Here is a 15953-nt window from a genome sequence, read left to right on the forward strand (position 1 = left end):
TTCGGGGAAGATGAAGCGACTTTTGGAACTGATTTAGAACGTTTAGCGCAATTAGCTTATCCTGAGTGCTCACATCAAATTCGGGACAAAATCGCATGCGCGCAGTTTATTTCAGCATTGCCTGATAGGTTTATTAAAAGAACACTTCAACTCGAGGGAATTACTTCCCTGAGAATGGCCGTACAAAGAGCTAAAACAGTAAGAAGTATTCAAGAAACTAATTTTGAGAAACGAAAGGATGAAATTAATAAACAAGGGTATAGAGAGAAAAAGTATAATTTTATTAAGAATGAGAATAATAAAAATAAGGAAATTCAGAAAGAAGGTAAAGATTTCGAAAAGAAAAATGTATTTAATAAACAAGGGAATAATAAGAAAAAGTTTACGAAAGAGTGTTGGCAGTGTGGTAGTACAGGCCATTTTCGGGCGGAGTGTCCCTCTTTGGAGAAATCTGAGGGAAACTAGGTTTTGTCGAATTGTTTGGGGCAAGTTCGACAAAGAAAAAAAAGCCCCGGTAGAATATAAAAATTATTTAAGTAGAAGTAAGAAAGTTAATTTTGGAAATAAAGAAATGTTTTCCTTTAATGGTTTTATTGACGAACAACCTGTTATTTTGAAAATTGATACGGATTCGGATGTTTCTCTAATTAGTAGCAAATTAGTTAAATTGCCTAGGAAGCGGATTACGATTGAACAATCTTATTTAAAATACCCTTCGGGAGAAAAGGTACCGGTGAAATTTAAAATTGTCACTTTGATTCGTTTAGGAAAATATTTGGTAGAATGTCCAGTTTTTGTGATAGATATGACCGAAGATTGTCTCTTAGGGTTGGATTTTCTTTCCAAGATAGATTTAGGAAATATTTTCAAACCATTCTTTGGAAACAGTATTGAAGAAAGGGGAACAGAAATTTGTGCTCGGATAGGAGCTTGTATTGATGAAATTCCTCAATTCTTAAAAGAATTTTTTGTTAGAGAATCTGAGGGTTTAACAGAAAAACAAAAGATTCATTTTATTCAGTTTTTGATTGAATTTCAGGATATCTTTTCAGAAGATATTATTGCAGGAAATTGTAATGAGGTCGAACATGTGATTAATTTAGAAAATTCTAATCCAATAAAACAGGCTCCCCGTCGAATTCCATTACGAATGCGAGAAGAAGTAAATGAGATTATAGAGGATATGAAGCGTCAAGGGATAATAGAAGAGTCTCGAAGTCCTTGGGTTTCCCCAGCAGTGTTAGTTAAAAAGAAGGATGGTACACTCAGATTTTGTGTCGACTATAGGAAATTAAATTCAGTGACTATAAAAGATTCTTATCCTATACCTCGGATTGACGATATGCTTGACCAATTGTCTGGAAATAGGTGGTTTTCTACCTTAGACTTGAAAAGTGGATATTGGCAAGTGAAAATTCGTTCAGAGGATAAAGAGAAGACTGCATTTTCGATCGGGAATGGTTTGTGGCAATTTACAGTCATGCCATTTGGACTGTGTAATGCTCCTGCCACATTTGAGCGTTTGATGGAAAAGGTTTTACATCAATTATTGTTTAAAATCTGTTTAGTATATTTAGATGATGTAATAATTTATAGTAAAAATTTTGAGGAAATGTTAAGTCGTTTAAGACAGGTTTTCTTACGACTCCGTTCTGCTAATTTAAAATTAAATCCAAAAAAATGTTTCCTTTTCAGAAAAGAAATTAAATATTTAGGTCATGTAGTTTCTGAGAAAGGAATTGCTACAGATTCCGAAAAGATTTTTGCTGTAAAAGATTGGCCAGTTCCTCAAAATAAGAAACAGATTCGAAGTTTCTTAGGGTTTTGTTCTTATTATAAGAAATTTGTAAAGGGATTTTCTCTTATAGCAAAACCATTGTTTTCATTAACGGAAAATATGACGAAGTTTATTTGGACTGAATCTTGTAAAAAGGCTTTTGAAGAATTGAAGGAACGATTATTATCTTCTCCAATTTTATCTTTTCCAAGGGATAAAGGAAAATTCATTTTAGACACCGATGCCTCAAATCATGGAATTGGCGCAGTATTATCTCAAATTCAAGAAGGAGAGGAGAAAGTCATAGCATATTATAGTCGTGTGTTTAGTAAAACAGAAAGGAATTACTGTGTTACGCGACGAGAATTACTAGCTATTGTCGATTCATTAAAGTCTTTTCATCATTATTTATATGGAAGTAAGTTTTTGGTTAGAACCACATTTCTTTGCGTTGGTTGTTATCATTCAAGAATGTAGAGGGACAATTGGCGCGGTGGTTAGAGCGAATTCAGCAATACAATTTTGAAATTATGTATCGAAAAGGAAACAAACATGGGAATGCTGATGGTTTATCGAGACGACCTTGTGTAGAGATGAATTGTAATTATTGTCATAAAGTTGAAATAAAACGGGAGGATTTAGTTAGAAGAATTGTTTTTAAGAGTAATGATTTAGAAACTTGGAAAAAAGATCAACTGGAAGATCCCACCTTAAGAAAGATTTTTCGTGGAAAAGAGGGAAACCAACGTCCTTCTTGGCAAGAAATTGTTTCAGAAGGAAATTTTGCTAAGGTTTATTGGTCACAATGGGATTCTTTAGTTTTGAAAGATGGAATTTTGTATAAAAAATGGGAGTCTCCTAATTTACAATCTATTCATCTTCAAATTATAGTTCCTCAAAAAAGAATTCGACAAGTTTTAGAAGAGCTCATGATTCTCCATTTAGTGGACATTTTGGTGTGAATAAAACTCTTGATAGAATTCGAAAACGATTTTATTGGTTTGCTTGTAAACAAGATGTAGAAGATTGGTGCAGATCTTGTAAAGTTTGTGTAGCTAAGAAAGGGCCTTCTGATAAAGGAAAATCAGAAATGCAAATTTATAATATGGGAATTCCATTCGAAAGAATACAGATGGACATTCTTGGTCCATTTCCTTCTTCTTACTCGGGAAATAAATATTTGTTGGTAGTTTCAGATTCTTTTACTCGGTGGGTAGAAGCATTTCCGTTAAAGAATTTTAGAGCAAAAACGGTCGCAGAGGTCTTCGTTAATGAAGTTGTCTCTAGATTTGGTGTACCTGCTGAGTTACATACTGATCAAGGTAGGAATTTTGATTCCCGATTAATATGAGAATTATCGTGTTTATTAGGAATAAAGAAAACCGGGACAACCTCGTTTCATCCACAGTCCAATGGTTTGGTTGAGCGTCAGCATCAGACGATAGTGAATTATTTATCCAAATTCGTTGCGGATAATCAACGAGATTGGGATCAATGGATTGGATTAAGTTTATTGGCTTATAGATCGGCCAAGCATGAGACTACATGAGTCTCACCCGCTGAATTGTGTTTAAGTCGAAATTTAAGGTTACCTATAGATCTTCTTTGCGGAAGTCCTCCAGGGAGTGAAGAAATATATTCGGAAGAAAGTTATACAAGGAAATTAAAAAAGAAATTAGATGAAATACATTTCAAAGTAAGAGAGCGAATGAAGATGAAATCTCTTAAAACTAAAGCTTCTTACGATCAAAGAGCTCGTCAAATTCGTTTTGAACTAGGACAGAAGGTGTGGTTATTCAATCCAAAAAGAGTTATAGGGAGGACTCCTAAATTACAGAGCAATTGGGAGGGACCCTATGAAGTAGTAAAAAGATTAAATGATGTTTATTGTATTCGCAAATCAAATAGGCATAAAAATAAAGTAGTTCATTTAGATCGATTAGCTTCTTTTTATGAAAGACGAGTTTAGGAAATCTTCATTTTAAATAAAAGAAACATCCGAAACCCATTTAAAGAATTATTTACTCGTAGGAGTGTTTTCTTTTAGAGAAAAGACCGCGTCGGAGTGGATTTTCAAGAAAATTGAACATCATTTTCTTGGGAAAGACTGCGTCGGAGTGGATTCTCGGAAAGTTAAACATCATTTTCTTGGGGAAGACCGCGTCGGAGTGGATTCTCGGAAAGTTGAACATCATTTTCTTGAGGAAGACCGCGTCGGAGTGGATTCTCGGAAAGTTGAACATCATTTCCTTGAAGATTAATAATCGATAAAAGAAGACTGCCTCATTCGTGGTTTTCAAGCCGTGGTTTTTCCACGAATCTTTGGGTGAATACCGAGGCAGGGATTTGAGAAGTCCCATGTGGGCGTTGGGTCCACGGTAGTTACCTCCCCCTCTTATCCGAAAAGTCCCAGAAGAAGTCGTCATCTAATAAAAAAAAGGAATTTTTGTCTTCAAGAAAATTTGGATCAAGTCGCTCGTTAACCTGCAGCAGCAGCTCAGGATGGAGCAGGAAAACTCGTCTAATTTTCTGAAGTCAAAAGAAGAATCAAAGGAGTTACTTAATAATTCGAGCTGGAGCTCGAAGTGAAGTAGAAAAACTCATTTCGATTCATGATTGTCGAGACGACAATCTTTGGAAGAAAGGGGGCAATGTTGTGTCCCCGTCGATGTACTTCGGGACACAGTGTATAACAGAGAAGTTCATCTCCGAACGCGTCGTCATAGAGTTGTTGTGAAACAAGAGAGCGATTGAGTTGGAATTCGGCTGAAAGCCGGGTTAGACGGGTTTTAATGAATTGCGTATTAATATTGTTGATATTCCTAATTCTGTTATTAAAGTTAACTAAAATTATCAAATGCCTAATCATTTCCGGCGTGAATGTTGTGTGAAAACGAGTGTTGTGTGAAAACGAGGGTTATACACGCTTCGAGATATCGAAGCCGGCCAGAGAGCGCAACAATATATATAAAAGCTTGCCATGCTTGTGGCGAATAAAATCAAAAGAATATAGTGATCGTGATAAAAAGAATGAAGCATATAAAATTTTAATCGAAAAATATAAAGAAATTGACGCCGCAGCAAACAGAGAAACAGTTATTAAAAAAATTAATTCTCTGAGATCTGTATATCGAAAAGAGTTGGCTAAAGTAAATAAAACAAATCGTTCTGGGGCTGGAGAAGATGACATTTACAAACCAACATTATGGTATTTTGACTTATTTGATTTTCTGAATGATCAAGAAACTCCGAGAGAATCCATGAATACGATAGATGATGAGCCTACTGAAGGAAGACAAGAGGTAAGACAAATAAAATTTACACATCATTATTGCAATATTTGAATAAGACAGTTTTGAATAAGACCATAAAAATAACATAATAATCAAATAGACTCAAAATAATACTATTATTAATTCTAATTAAAATGTGAATATTTTTGAATCGATGTGAATATTTCATATATATTTTTAATTAATAATTAACAATTTTAACCAAATTGAGTTAAAATAAACTTTTTCATAGTCAATAGAAAATTATCTAAAATGTTATATATGATAAATTTTGAGTTTTTGAAAATTTTGAAGTAACTTATTGTATTAAAAAAAGTCTTAGGCCCGTATTCATAGTCCGATCTTATATTTAAGATCGTCTTAAGTCTGGTCAGATGTTGACTTAAAATCCCATTCAACCAATCAAATGGCTGCGTAACATCTCAAGTTCGGTCTTAAGACGATCTTAAATATAAGATCGGACTATGAATACGGGCCTTAATCAATTATTAATACAGCATTTTGTATATTACTCATTTAATATTATAAATTTATAATTAAGACTTTATTTATAAAAATTTACGAATACATAAGTGAAATGAAATAAGAAGTAAAACATAAGATTATTACTTATAACTAAGGTTACACTAATATATAACTACAAAGGCTATAAATTTACAATTTTATCCTGCCATGGTACAGATCCCTCATTATGAAATATTGTTTAAATTCATCTCTAACAATTTTAGCACTATTCGAAATTTGTCCTCTTATTCCATGTTGAAGATCATGCATTAACTCAGGGTCACATCTTTCTCCCAGTTCAACAGAACATTCATTAATATTTTCACGATCCATACTTTCAGGAGATGCGTAAGTTTGTGGCCTTCTTCTACATAAAAAATTGTGTAAAGCGCAACATGTTAAAACAACAATATCAATATTATCTAACTTCAAATTAATAGCGGTATGGAAAATGCGAAATCTTGCTGCCAAAATTCCGAAAGTGTATTCAACAACACGAGTCTTGATAGGCGATAGTTAAAAATTCTTCGTTCCTTATTCAATGTTTCTCGTCTGTATGGTTTAATTAGGTCTGAACGCATTGCAAAGGCTTCATCACCAACAAAAACATATCCAAGAGCTCGATTTGAATTTGAAATGCATCGAGGTCCGGGAATTCTCAAGTCCTTATTAATGAGTTTTTCATAAAAGTTAGTATTATTTATGACTCCTCCATCAGAGATTCTGCCATTTGTGCCTATATCACAATATATAAACTCGCAGTTAGCATCAGCTATTGCCATAAGAACTACACTGTTTGTTTTCTTGTAGTTGAAAAAAAAAGATCCACTTCCCTTAGGCAGTATAATTCTGACATGTTTACCGTCAATAGCGCCTAAGCAGTGAGGAAACTGCCACTTGCTTTCGAAATCAGCTGCAATTTCCAACCACTCTGCTTCAGTTTTGGGAAACTAAAACACAAAAATATCTTTAAAATACTAACTAAACACTAATTAAAAAACTAAATCAACAAAGTTATGTATAATAAGTTTAATATCATCTTATATATATATATATATATATATATTATTTTAATCTCTTTCAGCCTGAAGATGACACAGATCAAAATTATATTGATGTTGAATCCGCCAAAACGCCTGATACTCCTGTCACACCTGTTACTGCTGGATCATCGATTTCAGGCTGTGTAGGATCAACTTCTAACACTTCCCGTCCACAGTTTTCATCTCGAAAGAGAAAGCTGCCTCCAGATGATGATAAGACAATTGAAGTGATGTCGTTAATTGGAAAAAGAATAGATTCTTTAAAGACAGATGACTCTTTTGATGTATTTGGGAAATATGTAGCCAACAAACTTCGAATTCTTAATAGTCAACAGAACATATTTGCCCAGAAACTGATAAATGATATTTTATTTGAGGCAGAAATGGAAACATTGACTAGAAGTTTCAAAGTTATTGATTCAAGAGATTCTCAATATCATTTTGGCTCAACCGGAGATCATTATGGATGGCAACATTACATTTCACCACAAATTGAATAGTATCAGCACATTCCACAGCACATTGGACAACAACAGCAAATGTCACAAAAAAGAACAAATGCGTCTTTCGAAACTGTCAGGTCAGGTGACATTAGTTCAGGTCTTATGGATTGCTTTACAAATTTTCAAGATAACAATAGTTACAATGCAAAGTACAAATAAAAGATTATATTTTAAGAAATTTAAAAAAAATTACATTCTACAAATAAGTTTAAGATATATTTTATTATACGTTATATTTTATTTTATTTTATATATATATATCACAGACCTCAAAGAATTAATTTTTTTATAACAGTTTCTCTGTTTGCTGCGGCGTATATTTCTTTGTATTTTTCGATCAAAATCTTATAGTTGTGTTAAAAGTTGATCCTATATATATAAGTTGAAGATATATTTTATATTCACTTAGTAATCTAGTTTTCTACGAAACATTGTTTTTATTTTTTATTTGTTTTTTTAGCATTAAGTAATAAACTTTTTTCTAATGTAATCTAATATAATGTCTTGACATACTTAAGTTTTTCATATAAAATTTTATGATTACTTTATGATATTTTAAAATGTTATAAATGTGTAAATATTTCTATCTTTTGGCAAATATTGTGTATAGATTTCACACAGTTTGCATGTGTATATGTATTTTATTTACTCGAATATTTTCTCTATTTATGATACATAAAGAAAAAATAAAATTTTATTTCTAGTTGACTTACCTTCAAGTAATCCTTTTTCAAAACCTTGTAGATAGCTTTACAAGTTTCAGGGATGATTTCACTCAGTGCTTGTTTCGATATAATAATTGTGAACTCCAGGTCTGTATAATTTCTGCCAGTTGCTAGGAATCTTAAGGTTGCGGTCAGCCTCTCGTGTGATGAAATGGATTTTCTCATACACGTATTTTGTTTTATGATAAATGGAGTCACTCCAACAATTCCAATAAATAATTGTATGTTTCAATGTCCATTCGTAAATAATTTCGTCAGTCTTCAGGTTCACCACGCAATTCACAAAGTAACGTTATATGAGAAAATTGGTGTCTTTTTAACAGCCAATGTCTACACCATCTTGAACGTTGTGTGCACTTGAGACGTTTAATTTGTCTTCTTTTTGCAAGACAAATTGCAAAAATTGACCAAAGTAAAACTTCCTCCATGATAGATTTTGCAAAACTGAATAGGTAAAACGATGCTGAAAACTGTGCTGTGTGGATACTACTAAACTGCAACGATTTTTACATCGTTTTACCTGTGCAGTCAAAACTGAATAAAAAAACGTTGCGTGTAGACCCGGCTTTACAAGGCCTACGAGACCCACGAATTGAAATGCGGACAGAAATAAACAAAATGCACGATTCGAGGTCACGCGGAGAGAGATCAGACGACAGTCGTCAAAGCTCCCGCGAACGCGCACGCAAACGGGATGCAAATAGGCACCGCGATAATCGACGACATCTCCGTGAACACACCCGTGATCAAGATGCGGAAGAGAGATGCGACAATCGGCAAGATTTACGCGAACTCACTCCCGAGCGAGACCGAAATAATCAACGTGATCACCGCAACTACTCTCGCAATCGAGACGCAGGAGATCGACGGACGCGAACACACACGCGAACAAGGAGCGGATAGGCGCTACAATAGGCAGATTAGATCCCGCGAACGCGCTTATGATCGAGATTCGGACGAAGAGCACGAGCCTCGTATGGGTTACGGACGAACCGAGCGTGACATACGAAATCGGCGGAATGCCTCACAACGGTACATGTCACTAAAGGAAGCGCGAATAATGATACCGGAGTTCGACGGCATAACGCGAACCCGATTACAAGAATTTTTAAACTCCTGTACGTACGCAATTAAAAATATTCACTCAGATGACGAGGAAGCGTTAATCCAAGGAATATTATTTACCAAATTACGGGGAAAAGCCATGCAAGATTTCGAGACACGAGATATTCAAACGTTCGAAGAATTAAAAGATCAACTAGAAAATTCTTATCAAAGTAAGCGGAGTACAGCGCATCTACAAATCGAGTTCAATTCACTCAAGCAAAACTTTAACGAAACGGCACAGAGTTTCGGAAAACGCGTCGACAAACTTGCCAGGAAACTATATAGCTCAATGATTGAGGGAGAAAAACGTTCGAGCACATATAAGCGTGCTATTTTAGAAACCATACAAAGCCAAGCTTTACTCAATTTCCAATTCGGGTTACGTAACGAATTGAAAATACTCGTGCGATCACAACGATACACAACACTCCAAGAAGCAATAACGGGCGCAACCGCAGAAGAAAAGCTAATAGGATCTAACACATCGCGAACGACAAATGCATCGCAAGGTAAAACCGGGCAACAACCGCGACAAGGTCAACATAAAATCACGCAATGTTATAAATGCGGAAAAACGGGACATTACGGACGCGATTGCCGCAGCAGTAAATACGCGTTCCCAAAACCGGACAAGCCCCCTCGCGCAAATACCGTAGAGAAATTCTGCAATTATTGCAAAAAACGCGGACATAATCGCGACGAGTGTTGGACTCTAAATGGAAGGCCGAAAACAAATACACCGGACCGCGATAAGGGAACCGATAATAAAAAATCGCGAAGCATTAATAAAATTGAAAACCGTAAGAAACCGCAATCGCGAAAAAGAGATACCGAATCCGAGTATAGCAGTGACGAGGAAGAACGGCAAGAAGAAAAGAATAAAAAGACACGCGCGATAGAATATCAGGTGACTCACGTGCGACAGACGTCTCGTGGAGCAGCGAGCCTGAATTTAATAACTCTACCTATACGCGAAGTAAAGAACGGCAAGATTAACATGCTCTACGATTCTGGAGCTAGTCTCTCTAATAAAAGTTAAACATCTGAAAGGTGAAACCGAGATATACAACGACAAAATTACTTTGATCGGCATAACCGGGCATAAAGCGCGAACAATAGGAAAATTCTACGCGACTATCGATTTAGGCAGCCGAAAAATCAAACACGCGATTTATGTCGTAAAGGACGACTTCTCAATGCAATACGAAGGGATCATAGGAATCGATTTTCTACAAAAGCAACAAGTCGCGTGCGATTACAAAAAACAGGAGATTCAAATAGGAAACGCCATATTAAAATTACGACCGTACAATAAAATTCAATTAAAACCGCGTAGCGAAACAATAATACAAGCAGCAACGAATCGTAATAAGATAGGCGTGATAAAGGCCGAAGAAACAGCACCGGGAATATATATTGGACGATGCCTGGTAGAACAAAAAAATTTTTTGTGCCCCGTCAGTATAATTAATACGACCGATGAGACCGTAGAGATTAGTACGCCGCTCGTAAGCGTAGAAGACATATGTGAAGATAATGCACACCCAGTATACACGATACACACGGGCGACACTCATAACTCGTCAACACGCGACGAACGAATCTGACAATTACTACGCACGGATCATCTAAACGTCGAAGAAAAACGCTCAGTACAACGGATATGCGAAGAGTATAGCGATATATTTCATTTAAATGAAGAACCACTGACATGCACCACGACGATAAAGCACGAAATAAACATGCGCGCCGACACCTCGCCCGTCAACGTAAGACCATACCGCCTTCCCGAGAAGCATAAAGCAGAAGTAAATAAGCAAGTGCAAGGAATGCTAAAAGACCAAATTATTAGAACAAGTATGAGTCAATGGAATGTTCCATTATTAGTAGTGCCGAAAAAGCCGATGCGTCAGGAAAACAAAGACTCAGGGTAGTAGTAGACTTCCGGAAAGTTAACGATTTAACTATAGGCGACTCATTTCCCCTGCCTAATATTACCGATATATTGGACCAGTTAGGGAACGCCAAATATTTTACGACACTTGATCTAGCATCAGGGTATCACCAGATACCGATGGCCGAGCGCGATAAAAACAAAACCGCATTTTCAACCCCCTATGGACACTACGAGTTCAACCGAATGCCGTTTGGATTAAAAAACGCGCCTGTGACCTTCCAACGATTAATGAATTCGGTACTAACAGGGATACAAGGACTCAGATGTCTCGTTTATCTCGACGACATCGTAATATACGGATCCAGCTTAGAAGATCATAACAGAAGACTCGCGGAAGTACTACAGAGATCACGAAAACATAATTTAAAATTGCAACCGGAAAAATGCGAATTTTTACGTGAAGAAGTAATATACTTAAGTAGGAATACTATGAGAGTTCTAACTCAGGTCCTCTGAGGGGGGTGCGGGGCGCGGGGGGTTCTCCGGGGCGAGGGGTATGACGTCACGCGGGGCGGGGGTATCTCGTAGGCGCGGGGGCTGACGTCACGCGGGTGGAGGGGGATGTTTCGACAAAGGAGGGGGAGTTTTCTGAGTGCAATATTTGTAGATGGTATCTTTACGACTTTTTTATGAGGGTTCTTAGACATTTTCCCCAAAAAGGTATAGAACAAGCGCCGATGATTAACAATTTTGTACCCTCGTTAATATAATTTTATTACGGAAGCGCCGATGTCCGGCTGCTCGTCAACGGAGCGTTCTAGAATCCATTAAAACTATGTTTTTCATTTTATAGACATTTTATCATTAGGAAAGGAATGAAGATTTTAGGGCCGACGCTGCGACGAACATGTCTAAACGTGATTTAATAGGCCTCTACCTATTTGCGTTGACGTTCGGCAGCTTTGTACCCTCGCGGAAAATGTCCCATAAAAACGAGAACGAAACATTTTTCTTAATATTTGTTAAGGAAGAATGCAACGTATCGGCGCCAACGTTCGGCAGCTTGTGTCCTTACTCCTCTATCCATAAAACCGATATCTCGGGAAACTATCTTTTGAGATACGCCAAATGTTAGAAAAGAAGATAGAATTAGGTGAAATATATATAAGGAGGATGAGAGTGCGTCAAACCATAGTACGATTTGAAAGCGCATAGATGCAGCGGTGAAAAAAGTTTAGTGGTTACTTTCTTGTATTAGAAGTGTTAGTGGTATAATAGTGAATAAAAGAAATAATGGAAAACATCGAGCAGAACGAACGCGACCTGTTGGAGCGGTCCCGCCAAGTCACCACCTTGGGCGAATATTTTGAATGGGCGCTGCGCTGCGAGGACTTTATCAAACTGCTCGAAGAACGCAGTCGTGTCAAGCGTCCGCGACTCTCCATTGGATATAGACAATCTTTGGTTGCTAGAATCGCGCGACTCGAGGGTGCAAAGACTCGATTGCAGAGACAGTTTATACCCAGTGGTGGTAATTACAGTGGCGGTAATTACAGTGGCGATAATAACACGGGACTCGTTTGGCGAGAGATCGATACCGCGTTCGAAAATCGGATACTGACAGGTGCGGTGATTAACGCAGACTATATCGAACCGCGACAATTTTTGGAAGACGCTAGTAGTGTAGTACTCGAGCAAGTGCAAGATGTTATAAAAATACACAACTGTGCAAAAGTAAATACCGTGTTCAACGGTGAGTTTGTGACAGGTGATATGCGCTCCAACAAAAGCATTAACACGCGAAATTATGAACTCTTTCGCACGTCCGATTTACACGAGTGGTATGAGCGGCATGTCATCGAATCCACATTGGCGTCTCTCGAAGAGTTTCAGGAACGTGATAGCGGATGGGCATTGTCACGAATCCTTGATCTTACGGTCAACGTCAACAAGTGCAATCCTATGCGCGCGGGGTGTTATCTAAACTTACCGCGAGAAATTATGACGAAGAGAGCAGTGGTGAACGTGCAGTCTAAAGACAATGCATGTTTCGCGTGGTCAGTGGTGGCCGCTCTGTACCCCGCCGAAAGAAATGTGACACGGGAATTTTCATATCCTCATTACACGACAGTGCTAAATTTACAAAACATTGAGTTTCCGATGACGTTAAACCAAATTAAAAAGTTTGAACTGGCAAATAACATCTCAATCAACGTCTACGGCATTGAGAGGAAGAAGGAATTATCTATTCTTCCGATACAGCTCACCGATCGGAAGAGAGAAAAACATGTAAATATGCTGTATGTGGAGGAGGACGACAGCGTTGGGCATTTCGCGTATATAAAAAATCTATCTCGGCTTGTCAGCACGCAACTGAGCAAACACAATGGTCAAAAATATATCTGCGATCGGTATGTATATTTATTGCAAACTATATAATAATTTTAAATAAAATTGTAAATAAAATTGTAATTTTTTTTTCACAGATGCTAGCACTTCTTTAATTTGAGCGAAAAATTGGAGGCTCACATTGCGGACTGTCGAGAAATGAACGACTGCGCTATCCGATTACCAAGCGATAAAGACAAGTGGCTCGACTTCGACAACTACAACAGAAAGGAGCGATTTCCCTTCGTGGTGTACGCCGACTTGGAGTGTGTGCTGAAGAAGACGCCGGAACATGCGTCATACTCCCAACATCACGAGGTATTTAGCGTTGGGTATTACGTGCAATGTTCGTACGACAACTCGTTATCCGCGTATAATTCTCGCCGTAGTATCGATTGCGTTTCATGGTTCGCCGAAGAACTTAAAAATTTAGCGCATCGCGTAAAGGGTATTTTGTCTGATAATGTCCACATGACAAAATTAACGCAAGATGAATGGGAAAAATTTCATAGCGTCACGCAATGTCACATTTGCGAAAAACCGTTTGCTCCGGATGATACACGCGTACGCGATCATTGTCATCTGACCGGGCGATACAGGGGTCCCGCGCACTCAAACTGTAATATAAATTACAAAGAATCTTATGTCATTCCTGTAGTTTTCCATAATCTATTCGGCTATGACGCACATTTTATCATAAAAGAAATAGCTACCGCGTATGAAGGACGCGTAGATTTGCTTCCAATAACAAAAGAAAAATACATTTCATTTACGAAGACTGTCAATAGTACCGACAAAGATTGGAAAACTTTCGTGAAATTACGATTCATCGATTCATACAAATTTCTCAGTGCTAGTCTTGACAAATTGGCATCTTTTTTGAATAAGGATAAGTTAAAAATTTTGCGTTCCAATTTTTCCGCATTATCCGCTAACAATTTTGAATTATTAACGCGAAAAGGTGTCTTTCCGTACGAGTACATTGACTGCGTGGACAGGCTGCAGGACACGCGTTTACCACCACGCGAATCGTTTTACAGTTCTTTAACCAGTGACACTGTATCCGAGAGCGACTACGCACACGCCGTCAACGTGTGGCAGCAGTTCTCCATTCAAACCTTGGGTGAATACAGCGATCTGTACTTAAAAACTGATGTCTTGTTGTTGGCAGATATATTTGAAAACTTTCGCGACACTTGCATCGCGAGTTACGGACTCGACCCTACGTATTATTATACTCTTCCTGGGTATACATGGGACGCTATGTTAAAACATACATGCGTAAATTTCGAACTGCTTACCGATATCGATATGGTTATGTTTATTGAACGGGGTATACGCGGCGGTCTAAGTCAATGTTCAGGAAGATACGCGCATGCTAATAACAAGTACATGCAGTCACATGATCCATCGAAACCATCATCATATTTAATGTATTTAGATGTAAATAATTTGTATGGATGGGCAATGTGTCAACCACTGCCTTATGCCGATTTTCGATGGGTCGACGATGTATCTAACTTTGACATCTCGTCAATAGCGCTCGATTCACCTACAGGCTATATCCTCGAAGTAGATTTAGAGTATCCACAACATCTTCACGACACGCACACTGACCTACCGTTTTGCCCGACACGTGACAAACCGCCCGGCAAGCGGGAAGATAAGCTTCTCGCAACGCTATATGATAAGAAGCGTTACGTCATACACTACCGCAACCTGCAGCAGTGCACGCGTCACGGCCTTCGCGTTACAAAAATACATCGCGTATTACAATTCACTCAATCCGCATGGCTCCGCGATTACATTGAACTAAATACAAAATTTAGAACACAAGCGAAAAATGATTTTGAGAAAAATTTGTACAAATTGATGAACAACGCGGTATTTGGCAAAACGATGGAAAATGTGCGTAATCATGTAGATGTAAAATTATTGACAAAGTGGGACGGACGATACGGAGCAGAGGCGATGATAGCGAAACCAAATTTCCATAGCAGGAGCGTCTTTTCAGAAAATTTAATTGCCGTAGAATTACGTAAACTAGAAGTAAAATTTAACAAACCAATCTATGTTGGTATGTGTATACTCGACATATCGAAAGTGTGTCTGTACGAATTTCATCACGAGTACATGTCACCGCTCTATCGTGACAGATGTCGGGTAATGTACACCGATACAGATAGTTTAATATATCATATTAAATGCGAAGACGTGTATGAAAATATGAAACGCGATATCGCTAGATTCGATACGAGCGATTATCCAATTGACAACGCGTACAGTATACCGCTTGTGAATAAAAAGGTGCCAGGTCTAATGAAGGATGAAAATAATGGCGCGATAATGACTGAATTTGTAGGACTTAGAGCAAAAATGTACGCTTTGCGAGTAGATGGTAAGAAAGATACAAAAAAGGTTAAAGGTGTCAAAAGTAACGTTGTCGCGAGAACGATAACATTCGACGATTATACCCGGTGCCTGAACGACGAGATTGAAATGACACGTAGTCAGTCATGTATTAGGTCGAAATTGCATGAAGTATACACCATATCTGCGAGACAAAAATTGCTCTAAGTCCGTACGACGATAAGCGGTATATCATACCTGATTCGACCGACACATTACCATGGGGACATTATCAGATACCCTTATAAAATATAATGTAATATAATGTAATATAATGTATGTGCGATATGTTATGTAACATATGTGT

General features: G+C 37.6%; 1 protein-coding gene across 1 annotated transcript; it reads left to right on the forward strand.

Moving 5' to 3' along the window:
- Positions 1–3491: 3491 nt before the first annotated feature.
- Positions 3492–7117, forward strand: LOC145943236 (uncharacterized). The gene is made up of 3 exons (XM_083050715.1): positions 3492–3638; positions 4693–5079; positions 6659–7117. Exons 1-3 carry the CDS (start codon positions 3492–3494, stop codon positions 7115–7117), a joined length of 993 nt encoding a protein of 330 aa, XP_082906841.1.
- The last annotated feature ends 8836 nt before the right edge of the window (positions 7118–15953 follow it).

Source organism: Prenolepis imparis, unplaced genomic scaffold, assembly GCF_030444845.1.
Source record: "Prenolepis imparis isolate NDT839.2.m4 unplaced genomic scaffold, iyPreImpa1.0 SCAF_11, whole genome shotgun sequence".
Taxonomy (NCBI): domain Eukaryota; kingdom Metazoa; phylum Arthropoda; class Insecta; order Hymenoptera; family Formicidae; genus Prenolepis; species Prenolepis imparis.

What these genes read in the sequence shown, in the direction of transcription:
- LOC145943236 (XM_083050715.1), top strand. Translation starts at nt 3,492, where the DNA reads ATGAAATCTCTTAAAACTAAAGCTTCTTACGATCAAAGAGCTCGTCAA. An exon ending in ATTGGGAGGGACCCTATGAA is followed by an intron (nt 3,639 to 4,692) that starts GTAGTAAAAAGA and finishes TGTGAAAACGAG; the next exon opens with GGTTATACACGCTTCGAGAT. An exon ending in CTACTGAAGGAAGACAAGAG is followed by an intron (nt 5,080 to 6,658) that starts GTAAGACAAATA and finishes AATCTCTTTCAG; the next exon opens with CCTGAAGATGACACAGATCA.